Source organism: Molothrus ater, chromosome 17, assembly GCF_012460135.2.
Source record: "Molothrus ater isolate BHLD 08-10-18 breed brown headed cowbird chromosome 17, BPBGC_Mater_1.1, whole genome shotgun sequence".
Classification (NCBI taxonomy): Eukaryota; Metazoa; Chordata; class Aves; order Passeriformes; family Icteridae; genus Molothrus; species Molothrus ater.
The window spans coordinates 3,211,847-3,232,138 of NC_050494.2; the positions used below are offsets into that span (position 1 = coordinate 3,211,847).

At 43.9% G+C, this 20,292-nt stretch overlaps 1 protein-coding gene across 1 annotated transcript in view; it reads left to right on the top strand.

Moving 5' to 3' along the window:
* The window catches only part of TRPC4AP (transient receptor potential cation channel subfamily C member 4 associated protein), a 37,272-nt gene that overhangs the window by 14,321 nt on the left and 2,659 nt on the right, over window positions 1–20,292 (top strand). The window contains exons 5-18 of the mRNA XM_036395574.2: window positions 744–799; window positions 2,928–3,056; window positions 4,153–4,354; window positions 5,844–6,032; window positions 7,053–7,195; window positions 11,317–11,448; window positions 12,110–12,168; window positions 14,150–14,251; window positions 15,577–15,660; window positions 15,960–16,050; window positions 16,574–16,714; window positions 17,855–17,963; window positions 18,980–19,092; window positions 19,306–19,512. Of these exons, the coding sequence (XP_036251467.1) occupies window positions 744–799; window positions 2,928–3,056; window positions 4,153–4,354; window positions 5,844–6,032; window positions 7,053–7,195; window positions 11,317–11,448; window positions 12,110–12,168; window positions 14,150–14,251; window positions 15,577–15,660; window positions 15,960–16,050; window positions 16,574–16,714; window positions 17,855–17,963; window positions 18,980–19,092; window positions 19,306–19,512 (1,757 nt within the window). The remainder of the gene's footprint in view (window positions 1–743; window positions 800–2,927; window positions 3,057–4,152; window positions 4,355–5,843; window positions 6,033–7,052; window positions 7,196–11,316; window positions 11,449–12,109; window positions 12,169–14,149; window positions 14,252–15,576; window positions 15,661–15,959; window positions 16,051–16,573; window positions 16,715–17,854; window positions 17,964–18,979; window positions 19,093–19,305; window positions 19,513–20,292) is intronic.

A 20,292-nucleotide genomic window follows, 5' to 3' on the forward strand; every position in this document is an offset into this window, starting at 1 on the left:
TCAGCACAACACACTTGACTCAAAGCACTAAATCTGCAATCACTGGAAACTCTTCTTGTTCCTGTGGCTACAGCTACAGTGAAAAGTTATTAATAATAAGCCACAAAACATTGGTTATGTAATGGGAGCTGCAGAGATTGTAAGATGAGTAGCTCAGGAAAGCAGCACACTTTTTGTTACATGACTGCTCATTTCCACATTGCTGTAAGGACTGGGGGTGCAGTGACTTCAGCTCAGCTTTCCTGCTGGAACAGCTTGGCTGCAGTGTTTTCATTTCCCCTCTTTGGGATTCTGCTGCTTCACTGAGCCCTGCTGAGGGAAGGGAATGTCATGGTGCACCCTGTGCCTGCTAGCCAGGGAACTTCAAAGGTGAAGTGACTTGAACTGGAGCTTTAGGCAATTGAAGGTCTGTACTGAAAACATATTTTAAATATTAAAATGCTCTGGCAAAGCAGATTGGAAGTTTTTCTATGAAGTCCAGGTGCTGACAAAACAAGCATGAGTTTCCAGTGGAGAAAACTGCATGAACTGACTTTTTTTTCCCCATACAAAAATAATTTAACATGTGAACAGGTCGGGTGTAGAGTGTTTCTTGTGGCTTCTATCCCATAAGGCATTTGCATGTGTGCTCAGAGCTGGCAGCCTGGAGTTGTCACCCATCCCATAGCTCTCCATGTCCCTCCCATGGCAGGGGTGTTCCTTGGCAGGGAATGGCTGCTGACTGTCTGCTCTCTCCTTTGCAGTAAGTGATGACCTCATCAAGGACTGTTTAAGCATACTGTACAACACCTGTATATGTGTAAGTACGACTCTTCTGGTCTCTTTTTACATGTGTTACTTGATAAGATAACAAACAGACTCCTTTAAGTGTAATTTAAACTTCCTCTGAAGCTTTGCATAAAAATTCTTTCACTTAAATACAGCATCTGATGTGTTGCTCAAATAATTTGTTTTCTGACCTGCATTGTCAAGCTTGAGTTCCCTTGTTTGATCTTTCTGTCTCTGTGTTTCCATAGGAAAGCTGTGCCAGCCTTTGTTAATGTTGCAGTTTAAAATCTGAAGCTGAGACTGGATGCCTGTTAATCCCAGCCACAGCTGCTCTTGTTCAGAATTGGGGCTGGCAAAGGGTTTTGAATTTGATCCTGCAACTCCATGTGCTGGATTTTAGTTCAGTTCAGTCCAGTCATGGCAGATCAGTGCAAAGGAAGGTGCTGGGTTAAGGGCCTCTGGAAATACCTTGTCATTAAAATCCTGAAGCTAAAAGCAAAGGCCTCAGATTATGCATACAGGAAACATCCTCAGGATTGTTTACTTCATCACACACCTCATTATGCCAGAGCCTAGGGAACATTGTTTAACAAAAATTGAAAAAAGAACCAGTTAGTGGCTTGGAGCTCTTCCAAAAACATCAGTCTAATCTCCAGAGTTGGAGTCTTACTGGATCATGTCTCACTGATAAGGGTCTGTGTACACATGGGACAGGGAAGAGAGGGAACACTTTTTTCCTTGGCTTGGATGATTTATGTTTTTAACTGCAGGTAATGCAACTTTTGCAAACTGAGAATAGCATGATAAGCTAAAAAACAAAGTTTGTAATTTCTAGACTAGCTGCTCTGTTTTAATTCACTTTGGTATTACTGCAGGGATTGGAGGAGCAGTGTCCAGGATCACAGAAATGGTCTGTGGGCAATATTAGCTGGTTTTATGCTTATCTGTAAATATTGGGGAATTATCTTTGCCAGTCTGGTTCTGTGAGCACTGGGAATGTGTCTAATGGGTAAAGCACAGCTTTGCAAGCAGTGAGGATGCAGCTGTGAGTTCCAGGAAAGCCTGGCTGTGCTCTCAGCAGAGCTCAGAGCATGAAAGGCAGCCTTAAACTTGTTTTCCATGCCTCAATCTGACTTTGGGGTTCATCACCCCGTTCTTTTAGGCCAGTGCTCCATCTGGATTGCTCAGACAGCAGTGCTGAGGTGTTGGGATCTTTAGCTTGTCACAGTGACCCCAAGATGCATTGGAAAGTCTCTTTTCCCAGCCTGGCGCTTGAAGGAGTCAGGGCTCTTCATTTCTCAGTCTCAAGGTTGTTTATTGTATCTTATCTATAAAATTCTTTTTCCTGCCCTGCCAAGGTCCATCCAGCAGGGCAGTTCCAGGCACTCTGCCTGCTCCCAGGGCAGGGTTATGTCTTTATACTAAAAACTACCTGTACAATATTTACAATAACTTCCCAATACCCATCACCTGTGTTAGACAGTGAGCTTCTACTCTAAACCAATCCCAAAGTGCCCCCATCCCAGCAGAAGATGGAGGCCAAGAAGAAGAAGAAAGGCTGGACATGCCCAGTTCCCTCCATCTTGCCTCCTGGATCCCCATACCAAAAACCCCAAAATCTACTTTTCCACCCCATGATAACTTCACTATTATTCTATCTAAATTGTTGTGGCTTGCTGGTCTTCATATAAGGTTGATGATTTACTCCATGGGTCATAATCAAACCCACAGGTGTTCTGGGCTCTGTGCCAGGGTCTCTGAGCCCCCTGGCAGGCTCCTGGCCATCCTGGACTGCCAGAGGGATGTCCTGGGTTCCCACACTGAGGCTTTAGGAGCTGCTGCGTGTGCAGACCATGGCATGGAGCTGGTCACAGTTTGTATGCAAAGCAGAGCCCAGCCCCTGTGGTGTGTGCCCAGGCAGGCAGGGTTGGCTTTGGATTCAGACAAGGAAACAGCTGCCTTGAGGTGAAGCCTCTCAAGCTGCACCACATTGACTCCAAACCAGGACTGGAGATGGTTTTTTGTTCCCATAAACACATTCCCTGGTTTCAGGAGCAGCTGGCTCAGCACCACATCACCTGTAGGGCTGTCCTGGCTGTGATGTGCTGTGTGGCTGCTCAGGGTGGGCTCTCACTGGGCCTGTGTGTGCTCATTTCCAGACAGAAGGAGTCACAAGGCGGCTGGCAGAGAGAAATGACTTTGTGTTGTTCCTGTTTACACTGATGACAAACAAAAAGACATTCCTACAAACTGCAACACTCATTGAAGATATCCTGGGAGTTAAAAAGGTTAGTTACTGCTTTCTTCATATCTTTTTTATGGCATTTCAGCCCAGTGGAGGAAAGAGAGCTGTTTCTTTGAAGAGTTCCTGAGGATAGTCCTCAAAGCTGCCATTCTCACTTCTTGTAGCTTATTTGAAACCTGCCTGTTCACACTGGTAATTAACTTCAATCACTTCTCATAAAGAAGCCAAGCTACTCCTGTGGTGTCATACTTGTAGTGCTTTTACCCAGTTCAGAGAATGGTGGCAGCTGTGTCCCCATGGTCTGAGTCATTAAAGAATAGCCCATGTTACAGACAAAGAAAATGAACTTCATATAAATTCAGTTTTCATCCTTGCCTGCTGATTGTATTTGACATACTTCACTTGTCTTCCTCATATCTGGGAGCTTTCCTGTGTGTTCCTGGGTGTTTGTCACCTCTCTGAGAAGTTGTAGGCTGGGGACACAGGGCACTTAAATCTCCTGCACAAACCTGGTTATTGAACTTATTTACCAGCATCATTGCAGCTCAGTGCCCTGGTGTGATGCAAGTAAAACACTCGAGGTGTAACCTTGGGAAAACCTTGATTGGAAGGAGCCTGTGTGCATTTTGTGGAGAAGGCCAGGAGTCTGTAACCTAATACTTTATTATTTAGAATAAGATTGAGGTTGATGTGTTTCCTGAAATAGGAAACAAGCTCAGTTTATCTCAACAATTTCTTTTGAAAGCTGTTTTCAACATCTTTTTTATTAAAAAGAACTTCTGATAAAAAGACTGAGAAATAATTTAGAAGTTCTTATCTGTGAGTTTTGAAGAAAAGACAGGATTGGAAAACAAAATTGAAACTTCTAATACCTAAACATAATTTATGTTTTAAATCAGGTTGTGGTTTTGTGAGTTTTTTAGTTAAAAAAAGGCCCCCAGATTTTTTTGTAAATATAAAAATAGTATTTAAAATATGGATATCTGTCCTTTTGGAATTGCTAAACCTGACAGCTGTTGTAAATCCCAGCTGCTTCTCCTTTGCTTTACTGGAATAACCCAGAGAGCTCCCCAGGGAGGATCTGCCTGTGTTCACTTGCTGACCATCCCATGTGACTGAGCTGCTGTTGTGTCCTCCAGGAAATGATCCAGCTGGATGATATTCCCAACCTGGCCAGCCTGGTGTCCAGCTTTGACCAGCAGCAGCTGGCCAACTTCTGCAGGATCCTGGCTGTCACCATCTCGGAGCTGGACACGGGCAGTGATGACAAGCACACACTTCTGGCCAAAAATGCCCAGCAGAAAAAAAACTTGGGCCCTTCCCGAGCTGAAATTAATCAAGGTAATTGTTGTGTTGTGAACAAATTAGAATAATCTCAGCAATGTATAAAGTTTTCCTCTTCTCAATGTCACACAGTGTTATGTTTCTGAAAGATACTGAAAGTGTTGTGTCTTACAAAGCATTTTTCTTGATTAACTCCCCTCAGATTGTTTCCTGAAAATAATGTTTCCTGTTGGTGAAACTGTGTAGCATTTGGTTTCATGTGGTGTTGCTAATTAGGTGGGTTAATTGCTGTCATTTCAGCACTCTCTGAGTGGCTTAAAATAATTGGATTTGTTTTCTGTGCCTTAGCCACGTCCATGGACTTCCCTCCAGCAGCTCTCAATAATTCTGTGTCCTCCATAAAATATGAATTCTTGAGCTAAAGCTGTCTGCAGTGTGGTTGCTGTTGGAGCAGTTCCTTCTCTGATTTTATCTGATATTGTCCTGAACAGGATGTCTTGTCTTTATCAAAAAGAGAAGTGTGTTTAATATTAATTGTGTTGCCCAGTGTTACCAAACCAGCCTTGGAAATCTGTGGGGCTGGTCTCAGCCTTAACTTTGGGCACAGTTCAGCTTTCCTTATTGTGCTGAGTACTTCTCAGGTGCAGAAGTCTTGCCTAGAAGGATGAGTAGGAATTGAAAAAGGTAAAGTACCATCAGATGTAGATTGTGCTGTTTTCAGCTCTTGCTGTGCTGAAAAGCTTTTCGGCTTCTGAAGCAGATATTTGCATAGGCCCATGCCAAGCAAATGTTTAGCTAATCTTTTTTTTATGGGCACAATCAGAGACTGATTCAAAGGCTGTACAGTATATTCTATTTTTAAAATTTTATCAGAGAGCTTATTCATTCAGAGATGCAACTCTTTCATGTAATGTTCATGGCCAAAATCTTTGTCCTTTTCTCCTTGCCCCTGCAAGTGGGAGGTGAAGCTTTAGCCATGTATCTTTAATAAACAGGTCCTGTCATTAAATTATTCTTGAAGGCAAACTGCATCTCCCCAAACATTTGCAGAGCAGTGACTCCTGTCCTTGCACTGCTCTTTTTGAGGGTGCAGCTCCACAGTTAAAACCCTCACACCTGGGGCTGCTGTGGTGTGTTCTCCTATTTTGCTCCATGAGGAGCTAATTCAGGAACCTTTTACTTGAAAAGCTGTCAGCTTTCCTCTCTGCTGCTGCAGGGAGCCAGTTCAGTCACTACAGACCAACAACACAGGAGGGAAAATGAAGGAGGAAAGGGGAGGTGGAGCTGGCCCCATCCAAAGGCTGCTGCTTTATTTCTGCCAGCTTGGTTTTCAGCCAGATCAGTTCCTTGATAAGACTGGAGAGCAGCCCTGAATTGTTCTGGGGTATGGATGCTCTCTTCCAGTCCTTAACAGAAGAATGTGCTGAGTTCTTCCATCTTCAGATCTTTTTAACCAGCTCTTTTTAACAAATACTTCTGTATTCCTCAAGCAGATGTGCTGGTGATCTTACACTGTAATCAAATTCTTTCTCTTTATTATTTTCAGCTACACTTCTGAATATTCCAGGCTTCATCGAGCGGTTGTGCAAACTGGCCACAAGGAAAGTGTCTGAAACAACAGGGACTTCCAGCTTCCTGCAGGAGCTGGAGGAGTGGTACACCTGGCTGGACAATGCCCTGGTGCTGGATGCACTGATGAGAGTGGCCAATGAAGAGGCAGAGCAGAGCAGTACAGGTACCTGGCTTGCATCCCTCCACCCACCAGCAGCTGAGGCATGTCTCAGCCTTGCTCAGGGTTTGTCAGGTGTTGCTTTTTCTGTCATCTTTTCCTGATTCCACTTTCCTTCCATGGAGGACTCACATATCAACATTTAGGTCTGACTGCTGTTTTGTTCTCATGTAGCACTGACTTTTTTACTGAATTAAAATTAGCTAAAGGAGAGACCCTCCAGCAGTGTGTGCCCTTTGCATGCCTAGCTAACACTGAAGGGCTGTGCATCCTCAGCCCTAAATTCCTCTGGAGTGATTAAAACAACCCTCCTGAGGTGAGTGGCTTCACCAGCATTTTACTCTAAAACTTTGGCAAATGACTTTGGGTTCAAATGCATCATACCAAGCAAGTGGTCCCTTCTTTAAAAAGGAAAGGTAGTTCCAGCTAAATTAAAGAAGTTAATGGAAAAAAAAAATTCTTCCAGTGGAACTGTTAATACAACCTTAGGAAAATGCTTTGGAGCATGTGTGTGGTTTGTTTCTTCACCCTTTGGGATGACAAAAATGCAGTGTATGTCTGGTAGAACTCAAAGTACTTCACACTCCTGTTTCAGCTCTTAGCAGGGTAATTCTCTCTAAGGTTATGAAATTTATTTAACTGTGACCTAAGAATACTGGTAGTGAGGTATAAAATGAAAATAGATTTAATAGTAAGTGCTTCTGATAATCTCCCATCTACTTTTATTACCTTTCTGCCATGCCCTGGTGCAGTAGTCTATTAATTCATTTAGGTGAGCCTACTTATTTTAAGGAGATGCTGCCATTTAGTTTGTTATGGAAAAAGATTTCAGCTATATATATATTTTTCTCTAGCATGTAATTCAAATTGGTTATTTGCTGTACATTATTATTTTGAGTTAAGAAGAAAATTCCAGCAGATGTGTGCTGTTCCTGCATCTGCAGTGTTCAATGTAAAAGCAACAACTGTAACAAATCATTTCCTGTTGAAGCTGCCTCAGAGTCACATCTTTGCCATCTTTTTCAGAGTCTTCAGATGAGAGTGGACTGGCCAACACCTCCACAAGGACACAGCTGCCCCAGTCCATGAAGATCATGCACGAGATCATGTACAAGCTGGAGGTGCTCTATGTTCTCTGTGTGCTGCTCATGGGCAGGCAGAGGAATCAGGTGAGCCCCAGTGGATGCCCACACTCACACTTGGTGTCTCTTTAAACCTGAGTGCTCATGAGTGAGATCATGGGCACAGAAATGCCAGGGCAGAGCTCAAGCTGCAAAGCTGGGCAGTCCCATCCTGGCAGCCCTGCCCAGAAACCAGGCAGCATTTCACTGGGAGCAGCTGGGGCAGGGCTGCCCACACACTGCGCTGGTGCAGGAGGGATGCAGGAAGTGTGTGGCTACCTGGGTGATGTCAGGAGTTCTCCCCCCTCCTGGTGCCCACTTTGGATGGAGCCCCTTCAGGCCTTACCCTTCTTTGGCTGCTTTCACTTTTGGCAATGCTCTGGATGATTTTTGCAGCATATTGCCATGACTTGGCAAAGTGTTCAACTCCCAGCTGGGAAGGTGCACTTCAGTGCTGTCAGCACTGGCCACTGCCTGCAAATCCCACTCATCTGTTCCTTTGCCTTTCTTCCTTTTAAAATGAAAAAAAAAAAAAAATGTTCCCTGCCTCACACAGGCTTATGAAGAACCAGTCACTGCAGCTTGGCTGTGGTTTGATTTAAATAGGTCAAAAGCAGGTTGTGAAGGGAAAACCAAAACAGTCCTTGGTGAGGTTTTGACAGGCTTCCAGCTTTGGCAGTCTGCTCAGCTCAGCAGAGCTTGGCATAGCAGGGGCATTCAGATGTCCTGGACACTGGGAGGGCCAAAAGAAAGGCTGTTATGTTAGGCAGGAGAGGCTGTGTTGTGAGCAGGGGGTTGGGGCACATTTATCTGCAGTATTCTGTTCTCTGGTAGTAACCTCCCAGGGTATCAGTCACAAACACCCCCCAGGGCAATCTCCTAAATCTCTTAATCTGAATACAGGTGCAGTTGCAGCTCAGTCCCAAACATAGCTCACCTGTTCCCTCCAAACCTGCAGCAGAGCTTGAGGACCTCCCATCTCTGCAAGTGTTCAAGGCTGGGGTTTGGAGCAGCCTGGTCTGGTGGAAGGTGTCCCTGCCCATGGCAGGGCTTTAACATCCCTTCCATCCCAAGCCATCCTGGGATTTTGTGACTCTAAGCAGACACTTGGCATTAAAAGAAGCAGATTCTGCATAAGAAGAAGCAGAGAGAACCAGTAATTCTTGCAGAAACCATAAACAACTCCTAATCATGTTGTCATTCCTTTTAGAAGTGCTGTTCCTGTTAGGCATGAAATAAAATGTAAACAAAGCCCAAAACATAACTGAAACTAGCAGAACATGGATCTATTAGAGGACTTTTTATTTTCCATTGTATCAAGGTAGATAATTCATCCCTGCCTGAGTTCCCTACAAGAATGCAGGTTTAGAGATTCTGCAGAAACAGCTTGCAGCCTGCACTCACACTCATCCTGCTGCAGCTGAATGTGCTGGATTCCTCCCCGCCCTAGGTCACTTGTGGTGTGTTCCTGTCAAATGTGACAAGGCAAAAAATCTGCTGCTGAAGATGAATTTATATTTTAATTTCCTGGGAAAACAACCCTTATCCTTCATCTGCTATTTCTGCCCCCATGCAGATGGGGAAACTAAGGATAAAGGTGGCCTGCAGTTCACTTCTTCCCAGGATTGATTCAGGACTGGAGTTGAATTCTTGAAGGATTTGAGTCATTGCATTCCCAAACACTTCTTGTCCAGAACTAGGGAATTTTGTTTGTTTGTTTGTTTGTTTTAGAGTTTTGTTTTGGTTTTTGTTTGTTTGTTTTTGGGGGAGTTGGTTGGGGGGGTTGTCCTTCATTTTGTTGTGCTTCATTTTTTTATTTTTGTTTTGATTTGTGAAATCCTCTGCCTTTAAAACACATGCTACTGCCTTCATTCCTTAATCTGCATAAGACTTGTGTGGCAGATGTGAATCCCCTGCCCTTCCTGAGAGCCAGGCACAGGAGGGCCTGGAGCTGAGCTGTTCTCCATGGGAAGCTCTGGAGTGCAGGCACAGCAGGTGCAGCAGCACCCTCAGACAAGCATCTCAGCTGCTTTTTGGTCTCTTTTCTGGGAAGGAATAAAAGCACAGGATTTGTTGTACCAGTCTGAGCAGCCAAAGGACTTGCTGGTTTAAGATTGGATTCATTTTGCATTGAATTTTATTAAGGGCATCACAAACCTGCTTCAGTTTGCTGTAATCATTGACATAATGGTCTGGCATTTGCTTGAAGCAAGGTGCAGCCTCCCAAACTCAACCTGTCCCCAAATGAATCTCTGAATGTTTGGTTTAAACTTGATTGCTGGCTAATTTGCATAAATGGAGAACTCTGGTAGCAGTGACTTAACTCCTCCTGTTGCCATGTTGGGGATGACCTCACCCTTGGGAATAAGTGGTGTTTCTCTGCAACTCTGGGCCTTTGCTGCCTTGTCATTATGGTCACACCCTAAATTACTCTCCTTATGTATTTTTCTAGGCTGTCCTGCATGTCTGTGTTGTGGTGAAGAGCCATCAGCTGATTTCCTTGTTCCTGCTGTCAGGAGCCACACTGCACACACACAAACTCAGTTTAGCAGAGACAGTTTTAGTCTTGAGAAAGCAACGGAGCAATTTCTGTGAAGCTGGATGGCAGCAGGAAAAAGCCAAAGTAGCTTGAAAGTTGAATATAGAGCAGGGATTGTCTTGGCATCCTCAGGGAGAGTCATTGTAATGAGTTTGGGCTCTGGGAGAGAGTGATGCAGAGGCAGTGACATGACTGAGGAGCTTGGTCAGGTGAGAATTCAGAGCTGAGCAAACTAAACAGCCCAGATTTGAAATCTGAGGCATTTGGAAAGGAGCAGATTGAGGAGTTAAAACTGAGTGTACAGAGCTGTTCCTTTAGTGAGGGTTGAGGCTCTTGGCTTCCTCCTGTTGTGCCTGTGCCATGGAGGGATAGGGGCACTACAGGGAACACTTTGTTCAGAGAGATTCCTGTCCAAGAGAGTTTCCAAACAATGAAGCACCAGAGGACTCCAAGCTCAGCAATCTGTCAGGGCAGTGTGGGTGGGAAGGAGCTGGATGCTCCTCAGGTGTGTATTTGAGGTGCCCAGCATAAATTTCTGATTTCCATAAAGGTGGGATAGCTGGTGGCTACAGCCAAGAGGAGTGCAAAAAGCCATCAGCTGTGCTGCAAACTAGAACCAAAACCTGTAAAACAGCATCAGCTTCAGATATTTTGATTCATTCGGGTGTTTGAGTAAATAGAACAAAGTAGATTGATCTGCTTGAAATGCTGCTGGTTACAGTTCTGGATCTTGGGGCAACCTGGGGTATTTTTAAGTGATTTTGTTTGTTAATTTTAAGGAATATGTCCATTACTTGGGCACTTAATTTTTGCAAAATGTTGCACATTCCAGTCATGTGGTTTTCATTTGAAACCACATCTCAAGGAATAATGTTTATACTAGGTCTACATCTAATAAGAATCCCACTTTCCCTTACTCCTCATCTTTTAAATTTCTTACATCAAAAGTATCCCAGCTTGGACTGAAGGTATTGAACAGGTGTTCACACCAAAATTATTAGCTTTTTTATATGAATTAAAGATATGTACCAGGCAGACTGATAAATGAACCTGAGCAATATGACATTTTTTTTCTCTAAAGTTTAGCTTCTCTTTAACCTGAAGGAGTAGAGTGGTGTGGTTGTGTTACTGCTGGACTCTGCTCAGGTGTTTTGATGAACAAAACCAATATTGATGGGGTTTTTTTTTTTGCCATCAGAGGCCTGCCTGAGCAGCAGCTGTGTGTCTGCAAAGGACAAAGACACTTAGGGGCTTGAGTGGCTGCAGAATATCCCCAGCTCAGCTGTTTGGTGTAAAGTGCATTTTCAGTGTGCTGGAAGTGATGTCCTGATGCCCAAAGCAGCTTCCAGAGATGCAGTGGTTAAGTGGAGTCCTGGTGAAGAGCTTTATCCCAAAATCAGTGCTTGGGTTAAACTTGTTTTCTATCCAGTGATATCCAGTGTGGATGTTTTCTATCCACATCCACAAATGGAAGCTGCTGCACTGTGGTTAACACAAACACTTGCTGTTTGAGACAAGAATTCACATCCTTTTGGCAGAGGATGACATCACTGAGCCCTTCTGTTTGCAGACTACATTAAATCTGTGTTTAGGCTGGAGCAGACATGTTTATACCTCTCTTGTTCCCCAGGTTCATAAAATGATAGCAGAGTTCAGACTCATTCCTGGCCTCAATAACCTGTTTGACAAACTCATCTGGAGGAAGCACTCGGCCTCAGCCTTGGTTCTGCACGGACACAACCAGAACTGTGATTGCAGCCCGGTGAGCAACCTCTGCAGTTCTGCAGGGGATTTTCATCCTGGCACACAGTTCTGAGGAGCTGTGCTGAGTAACTGGGTGTTTGTATCATCAGTGACTTGAGATGCTGTAGCACTCAGATTTTGGGGGATTATTGATTTCATTGAAGTCTATCCTTGGCTCCTGTTAGCAATGCAGCAGGGCCAGTTTAGCCTCTCCCCTCTCTCCTGGTTTGTTTGTTCATTTGAAGGAACACATCCATTTTGGGAACTGAGAAAGGAGTAAATTTCTGAGCCTGGAGGCCAGAGGTAGAAGACAACCAAAATTCAAAGAAAAGCTACCTAGGAGAGGCACAGAGTACAAATTGTGCCACAGTCACCTTTAGGGGTTGGGTTTGTGTGGTCTTTCCAAACCTAGATATTCTGAATTGATCAGTACAATTCTAAGCTTTTTTGCCTTTGCAGTGAGAAGGAATTACCTGTTATGTGCATAGACTTGGAGGCAATCTCCACTTCTATTTTGGGAAGTGCAGCCTCTCCATTTGTGCAAGTCATTTGCTCTGCTGTCCAAAGGGGGTTGATTTGGAAAGGTTTTCCATTCAGCTGTTTCATGCCTGCTTGATAACTAATGATAGCCAAAAATACTAAAGAAATGATATTTTTTTTACCTTTCTTGTCTCTTTTAGGACATTACTTTAAAGATACAATTCTTGAGGCTTCTTCAGAGCTTCAGTGACCACCATGAGTGAGTATGAGAAGCTGTGGTGGGTTGTGACTTGGTGCTGTTTGCCTGGCTGTGCTTCCAGGTGTCCTGGGCACAGGGCAGGCTCCATGTGAAGGGAATGTTGTGCTGTCCCTAAACTTCATGTTCCTTTCAGCTCTTGCTGTAACAGCCTAAGAATGTGCTCTGTGGTGGGCATGTCTGAATATGTCTGAATATGGGTTTAACCATATTAAACCCATAATATGTGGGTTCAACCCAGCCCATTTTGTCTTGTGTTGAGATGAGCTGCAACATGTACAGGATGAGTTAACACTTTCTGGCTGAAGGAATAAGGAGGCAGCTTTCTTCTTTTTTTGCCTTTTACTGAGAGCTGACAGTGAGCCAGGGAAATACAAAGAAATCTCCTGTCTGCCTTCAAAATAAATCCTTAGGAAAACTTGGGTGTGCTGGAATAATTAGAGGGGTGGTGCAGTTTGCTTGGGGTTATTTAATATTTAATGCTGTGCTGCTGGTACAGAGGTGTTTGAGACTTGTAGAATTGCATCCTGCATTCCATCAGTCCTGGGAGATGGTGTCCCTTCCTTACAAACTCCTGTGTTAGAGGCAGGGTGCACTTGAGGTGCTGCTCATTCCTAGAGCCAGACTGGTATTTTTGTGCAGGATTTTAGTCCTGTTGGATGGATTTCAAACATCAGCCTTTTGGATTGTGGAATATTAACTTGGAGAATGCAGGAGGCTGAACATAGAGAGGGAATGCTGACCTGTTGTAAATCCTTCATGCAAGATATTATTTGCCTGGGAATCACTCCAGGTTTTCCAATAAAATCTCTACAGGTGATGTTACTACTTAATTGGCTGCTGCAAAGATCTCAGGCTTGTTTGAGCAGAAAACAGCTCCCAGGTGTAGCATTGGAACAAGTGGAATCTGTTTGGGGGGTTGAAATAATTACATGAACTTTCTATGAAATCACAGATAAGCTGAGTTAACTGAGGACAAGCTGAGAGCAAAGTACTTGTATGCTGATGTTCATTCAGTGAAATTATGTCCAAACCAGACTTGCAGAGCTGTTCATTGTAGGGAGAGAAGGACTCTGTTCTCATTGCAGAAACCTGGTCAGTCCACATCAAAGGAAGCTTTACACAAGAGCCTCAGTGAGCACTAACCTGATGAGAGTGTTGGAAACAAGGAACCTCACACTCATCACTGCATCCTCTGCCCCCTGAGCTTTGCTGAAAAGGAATCTTTGCTGTCTGATTTCGAACACTTGCAAGCAGAGAGACTCTCAGGGAGCACACTGTGGGCAAAGGGGGCCCCTGGACTACACTACATTTCTACTCTGTCAGATTTATTCTTCACAGACAAAATAATTTATTTTCATTATGAAAAGTTCAGTATTTGATAAAGAATTTATGTACGTTCCTGGGATTTATATCCATTTTTATTTGGATCTTTACTTTTCATGATATATTTAAATATTTCCAGGGTAGAGTTTGTTCAGATAATAAAATACCAGGATGACTTAATCCTTTTTTGCAGTTTCTGCTTTCTTACTTAGAAAGAGATTTATTACTTAAAAAGAGCAGTCACTATAGGGTGGAGGAAAACTTCAGGAAATAGTGAAAAGGTTTGCTATTTTATACTAATTTTGGTCTGAAATTCAGCAAATGTTGGTCTAGATTTTTTTTTTAAAATTAGCATTATCCAGAAGAAAATACTTACAAACCATAAGATCCCAAACAAGTCAGCAAAGAACCATCATCTCAAAGCTGGTCAGTGTTGGAAGTGGCATTTGGTAAATTTTGGAGGAGGTTTTCCCAAGCTGCAGCTGGCTGGCCTGCTACAGGGAGCAGAGTGGCAATGCTGTGAAGAGTAGCCAGGAGAAAGCAGCTTGCCCAGTCCTGCAGCCCTTGCAGTCCTGTGGCTCTGCTTTTCATGAAATTGCATTTTTGCCTCTTGAATTCATCCTGCTTTTCTCTCCTCCTCCCCACTGTCTTGCTTTAGGAACAAGTATCTCCTTTTGAACAGCCAGGAGCTGAATGAGCTGAGTGCAATCTCCCACAAAGCCAACATCCCTGAAGTGGATGCAGTGGTCAACACTGACAGGTGAGAGGGGAATGAGGGTGTTGGTCACAATTTAAGAGTTTGGGAAGCACTCCCAGTGTAAGTTTGACATCAGCTGTTGTGTTTGACCTCTGTGTGTCCACTACACTTCCATTTCAGTGACTCCTTTCAGTGGGAGGTGTCCAGGCTTGTGGGATGTTGATGGTCATTAGCAAATCTCAGGTGGGCTTGTGCTCAGAATAAGGTGCTTTAAAAACAAAAGGAGCTTTAAAGCCCTAAGAAAAGGGGGTTGAGTTCATGGCTCAGACTTCACTGTGATGTGCTGGGTCTGCCTGTCTGACCTTCCTCAGGTTGGGCATTGCAGACAGACATGGAAAATAAACTGTCATCCCTCAAATCATTTAATTGCTATTAAAGCTTAGTTCTGGCATTCAGGAGCAGTGTGTGCACACATAAATGTCCATTTCCAGGCTGCATGAACACATCCAAGTGTCTGCCGAGAATATTTTAACAGCAGCTAATAACCTGAATAAGCTAAATTAGATTAACATGTTAAACCACTTAGACAATCTCTTCTCTTGCATTTGAGTATCTGTTAGATGGACTGTTTTGATCTAATAATCTCTTTAATACATGATTCTGGTGTTATAAAGCTCAGCAGATGGAAGGTTGTTTGCAGAATTTATTTTGTCAGAGTACTCCCAGGGTATCAGCAGGAACTTGGTCTGCACAGAGCAGATTTACCTCACTCCAAAAGGGAATCTCTAAGAGGATTTCTAGATTACAGTCATTATCATAATACTGTGTCTAATTGGGAAGAAGTTTTTTTTCACCCCTAGCATTTAGTTTTCAAGTTGCTTTTCTTGATACATGAGATCATGGCATTACTTCTGAATGAATTTGATGCAGGTGGATGCTCCACTGAAGGTGCTGTTTAATACAAGTAAAATTGCAGTTGTACAGCCTAATGTAGCACACAGCTTTCCATATCTGCTCTGCCACCTAAATGGAATTTAGACTTCCCTTTACATTTTTTGAGGGGGAAAAGGGGGTTTCTTTCATTCCTAAGCTCAAATGTAGTATTTTTTTCTTGATTCACACAAGGTGTGAATTGGTATTTCTGAAATTATTAAAATTTGGAGAGTAAGTTTTTATTTTGGACTTATTTGGAAGTCATGTTGCAGATATTGCAGGTATTTACCAATGGCAGTGAGGAGAACTCCTCTGCTGGTAGAACTAGCACAATATTTGTACTGTGTACTTCAATACTGAGATTGGATCATCAAAAGCTCTGGAGCAGTGACTGAATTCAGTGCTCAGTGCTTGCCCAGCCCTTCCACTCAGCTGTGATTTCTCACCTGCTGCAGGAGCCTTGTCTGTGATGGGAAGAGAGGTTTGCTGACCAGACTGCTTCAGGTCATGAAGAAGGAGCCAGCAGAATCCTCCTTCAGGTGGGTTCACTTTGCCTCTGAGGAAGTGTTTGAGACCCCTGGGATGTAGCTTTGGTTTTGTCCAGCTTAGAGCTGCTGAGAATGTTGGAGAATAGGCAGTGGAAAGTTCTGGCTTTGTTGTGCTGTGGTGGCAGTGCAGATGTGAAGAAATCACAGCCAGTGATTTTCTGCAGGACCAACAGGTCTGACTCCAGCTTCAGAATGGAGTGAAACAGTTCAGGAAACTGGATTTAAATTGCAGTTGTGATCAAGCACTTCCCTTGCCCCAAAACTAACACCTCCTTTCTTATTTTTCTCAGGTTTTGGCAAGCAAGGGCAGTTGAAAGTTTTCTGCGAGGCACCACCTCCTATGCAGACCAGATGTTCCTCCTCAAGAGAGGGCTCCTGGAGGTAAGTAAATTTATGTCAGGCATCCTCCATAGCAATCAAGAAGGATTTATCTGCAGTGAACCAAAAGAGGATAAAAATGTAGTGTTAAATATTATGATGGGCTTAGCAGAGAGGTGAAGGCCACTCAAGCTGCCCCCTGCAGTAGTGGGGGAATTAACACTCAGGGAGATAAGTCAGGATCGCAGTTTACTGGAGAAATCACAATGGATGCAGCAATAATAATAACAAATGAAAAACTGCCCCTTATTCCTGTGTAACTGTGACAAATACTGGGAACACTTACAGAAAATACCTGTGAATTCTGCTTGTGGCAGCCAGGTGTGGCCACTTGTGTAACCTGCATCACTGGGAACTCATTTTAACAGGATACTCATCTGAATTGTTGTCTTTAGTTTGGTGCTGTGGCATTCAGTCACCCAAGAACTTGCAGATAAATGCTTTAAATATTGATTAAATCAGAGTCTGTGTTGTGCTGCTGGCTTGGTCTAAGCTATGGCACTAACATGTTTTCCTTCCCTGCCAGCATATTCTCTACTGCATTGTTGATAGTGAGTGCAAGTCACGGGATGTGCTTCAGAGTTACTTTGACCTTCTGGGAGAGCTGATGAAATTCAATATTGATGCATTCAAGAGGTTCAACAAATACATCAATACAGATGAGAAGGTAAATATTTGTAAGAGCTGCCCCCTTTGGCTCAAATTACACCCTTTTATAACCAAACATAGCACTAAAACTTGGATTCATTTGGGTTTGGTGTGGTTTCAGAGCTTGGGGCACAATAAACATTAAGGGCTGAGTTGCCAAAGCCCCTCGGTGTTTTCAGCAGTGCTCCAGCTGTCCTGAGACAGTGAGTGCTGAGCTGGTCAGCAAACATTGCCCTGTTCCATGATCAGGCAGGCCTAAGGTCAGGCTCAAGGGTAGCAGAACATTTCCTGTGCAGTTGCCAGATTTGTGGTTTAGTAATAGTTGTGGACATTGAGACAGCTCCAAAAAACATTTACTGGAGCTTGCAGTTGGAATTCCTTCATGAATAAGGCTTAAAATACTTGATACTGCAAACAGATGTAGATATTTCATGTTATTTGAATTTAGAGACACTTTAAGAAGCTGTGGCTTATGTAATTAACTATAAAATTGAGCTGCACATCATTGGGCAGCTCTATACAAAGTGGTTTCGTGCTCTTGTGCACTTTGGACATTTAACATCAGCTGGTGGGTGGGTTCTGAATGGCCTTATACTCTTGCTTTTGTTGCTGTAATTTTTCTCTCATTGCTGTTAGGTCTGGTAGGCTTTGGAGAAGGGATGTATAAATGTATTTAAAAGAAAGCTGTATTTATTTTGAGGGTTTTTCTCTAGTAAATGAACTCAAACATTCTAGAGAATGTCTTTATATTTCCTCTGTGTTTCCTGTTTATTGATCTCTGGCTGGGGTTAGCTCTCATTCTGTGTGACTCCCTCACTGTGTTCCTCCCTAGTGCTGTGTGCTTGTACAAAATTAGTTCAGGAAAATATGGAGCTGCAGGAATTCCCCCTCTTTCAGAACAATTAGTGTATGAAATCTCACTTTCATTGGAGTGCCATAGCTTCAAAAGAGATTTTAGGGATGTCAGGATGGCATTTTTCCATTCCATAGTGTTTTTAAGTGATCCTTTTGTCAGCCCTCAGTGCCAGTGTTGGCTTGGGTGGGGTGAGGCAGAGTTGGGAGCAGTGTCTCCTCTTACCTTGTTAGAGATAACAAAAGGTAATGACCCTGAGTATATTTAGATCTTTGAAATTCAACACTAAAAAGTGTTTCTGTTCAGTTCCAGATATTTTTAAATCAGATCAACAGCTCTCTGGTGGACTCAAACATGCTGGTTCGCTGCATCACGCTGTCCCTGGACCGCTTTGAGAATCAGTCTGATGCTAAAGGTGAGCAGGAAGCAGTGGGGTGGGACTGGGGGGTGTTCAGTGCTGATGATGGTTAATGTAAATCTGGGCTTTGACACCCCTGAAAGTTTGAGCACCAGTTCTTACTGCCCTTGGTGCTTGGATCAATGTGTCTGAACCTGCAGCCCCTGGATATAGGAGTGTGCCTCCTGCTGACAGAGTGACAAAAGTATTCTTTGTCCCCTCAAAAAGGAAAGAAGCCCAGAAGTTTCTCTCCTCAATGAGGTGAAAAGCCACCTCATAGGACCTGGGGGACTTCCCCTCAAACTTAAGGATGGCCAATTGGACAGGAGCCAAAAAGTCCTGCCTGGGCAATTTGCTAGAAAAAGAAGTGAACAAAGAAACCAATGGCTTTTGTGGGGTGTTTCACCAGGAGCAAAGACCTCCTGCACCTAGCTCAATCTTTCTCTGTTTGTTATTTTGCCTTTTATTAAACCTTTTTGTTTCCAGCACTGTAACAGAAGCCATCCTCCTGATTTTTATGCCTCTAAAGGTAGCTGAGCTATCTTGGGTGTGTTATAGACCTCCAAGAGCTTATGAGACCTGGCTCAAAGAAGCTGCTATAATGTGGTGGTGTTTGCAGGGGTCCCAGGACGAGAGAAGAGATGAGAATCTTGACTCCATGTTTCAGAAGGCTGATTTATTATTTTATGATATATATTATATTAAAAGAAAATGATATATTAAAAGTATATTAAAAGAATAGAAGAAAGGATTTCATCAGAAGGCTTGAAAGGAATGGAAATGATAATAAAATCTTGTGATTGGCCAGACAGTCTGAGATAAGCTGGACTGTGATTGGCCATTAATTAAGAACAACCACATGAGACCAATCCCAGATGCACCTGTTGCATTCCACAGCAGCAGATAATTATTGTTTTTCTTTTCCTCTGAGACCTCTCAGCTTCTGAGGAGAAAAAATCTTAATGAAAAGATTTTTCATAAATGTGTCTGTGACACTCTAACACCTGGTGGTTGTGTTTCTCCTCTTGCTGCAGTTGCAGAGGTGCTGTCCGAGTGCCGCCTCTTGTCCTACATGTCCCAGATGTCCATGAGAATGTCCTTCCTCTTCCGTCTCATCAACATTATCCATGTACAGACACTCACACAGGTAAAGAGCTGCCAGGGACCTTGCACTTGCCTGACTGGGACTGCAGTGGTGAGCAGGGCTGAGCCTCCTTTCCCTGGAGGACACCCAAATCCCTTTTTCCTTGCAAGAACACTTCCACTGTGTGCTTTCCACAGGCTTGTTTTATAGCAACATGTATACAACAGCTGTCTTGGTATTTAGATTTTTTTTTTGCTGTGTCATTTTTACTTCCAGGAAAATGTGAGTTGTTTGAACACGAGTTTAGTTATCCTAATGCTGGCCCGAAGGAAAGAAAAACTCCCTTTTTATCTGCGCACCTTGCAACAGATGGAATACACAGAAAAATACCCTGGCTTCATCCTGAACAACTTCCACAGCCTCCTGCGATTCTGGCAGCAGCATTACCTCAACAAGGATAAAGACAGCACCTGCTTAGAAAATGTATGTGACCCTCTTAGTATGGCAGCAGCTGATCACAGCAACACCTGTCTGCCAGTCCCCTGGCAAAAATGGGAGCTTGGGAAGGGAAAGAAGGAAGGAAGTTCTGCCCCCAGTGTAGCTCTGTGGTGCTTTTCACAGCTCAGGCTGCCACGAGGCACATGCTGAGCTTCCCCAGAAACAGAGCCTGAGGTCCTGGCTGCAGCACACAGAAGTGAGACTTGCCAGTGCTGAGTGGGGTGGAGAGGCAGGGCTGGCAGGATGGCCAGGGAGGGGGAGGCAGGACAGAATGCAGTTCCCAGAGTAGTTAGCACCTTAGCCAGACTGTTCCCTCTTCCTGGTGTTGCAAACAGTGCAGCAAGATTATCTGATGGAGCTGCTGGAAGCCAAGGGAGCAGCCTGCAGGTTTCTGTGCCAGAGCTGGCTTGTCCTGGGTCCTGGTGGGTAGGAATAACCAAGTGTCCAGTTATGTGGGGGACACATGTCTGATGTTGGGCTGCTGGGGTGGCCCTTTGGCTCTGAGGGAATAATGAGGAAGGGGTGTGAGCAGGGAGTGTGTTGGTTTTTGTGCTCTCAGGAGCAGGAGCTACTTCCAGCATTGGCTTATCTGCGGCACCACAGGGTCCCAGTTTGTGTGTTTGGACTGGACAGCAGAGGACAAGTTTGGATTATGGGTGTACTGGCCCAGGCAGGCTGGGGTGACCCTGTGCTCCTCTTAGCAGCTGCCAGAGGCACTGGGGGTCCTTGTCTGTATCTGGAGAGTGTAGAGAGTGCAGCTCTTCA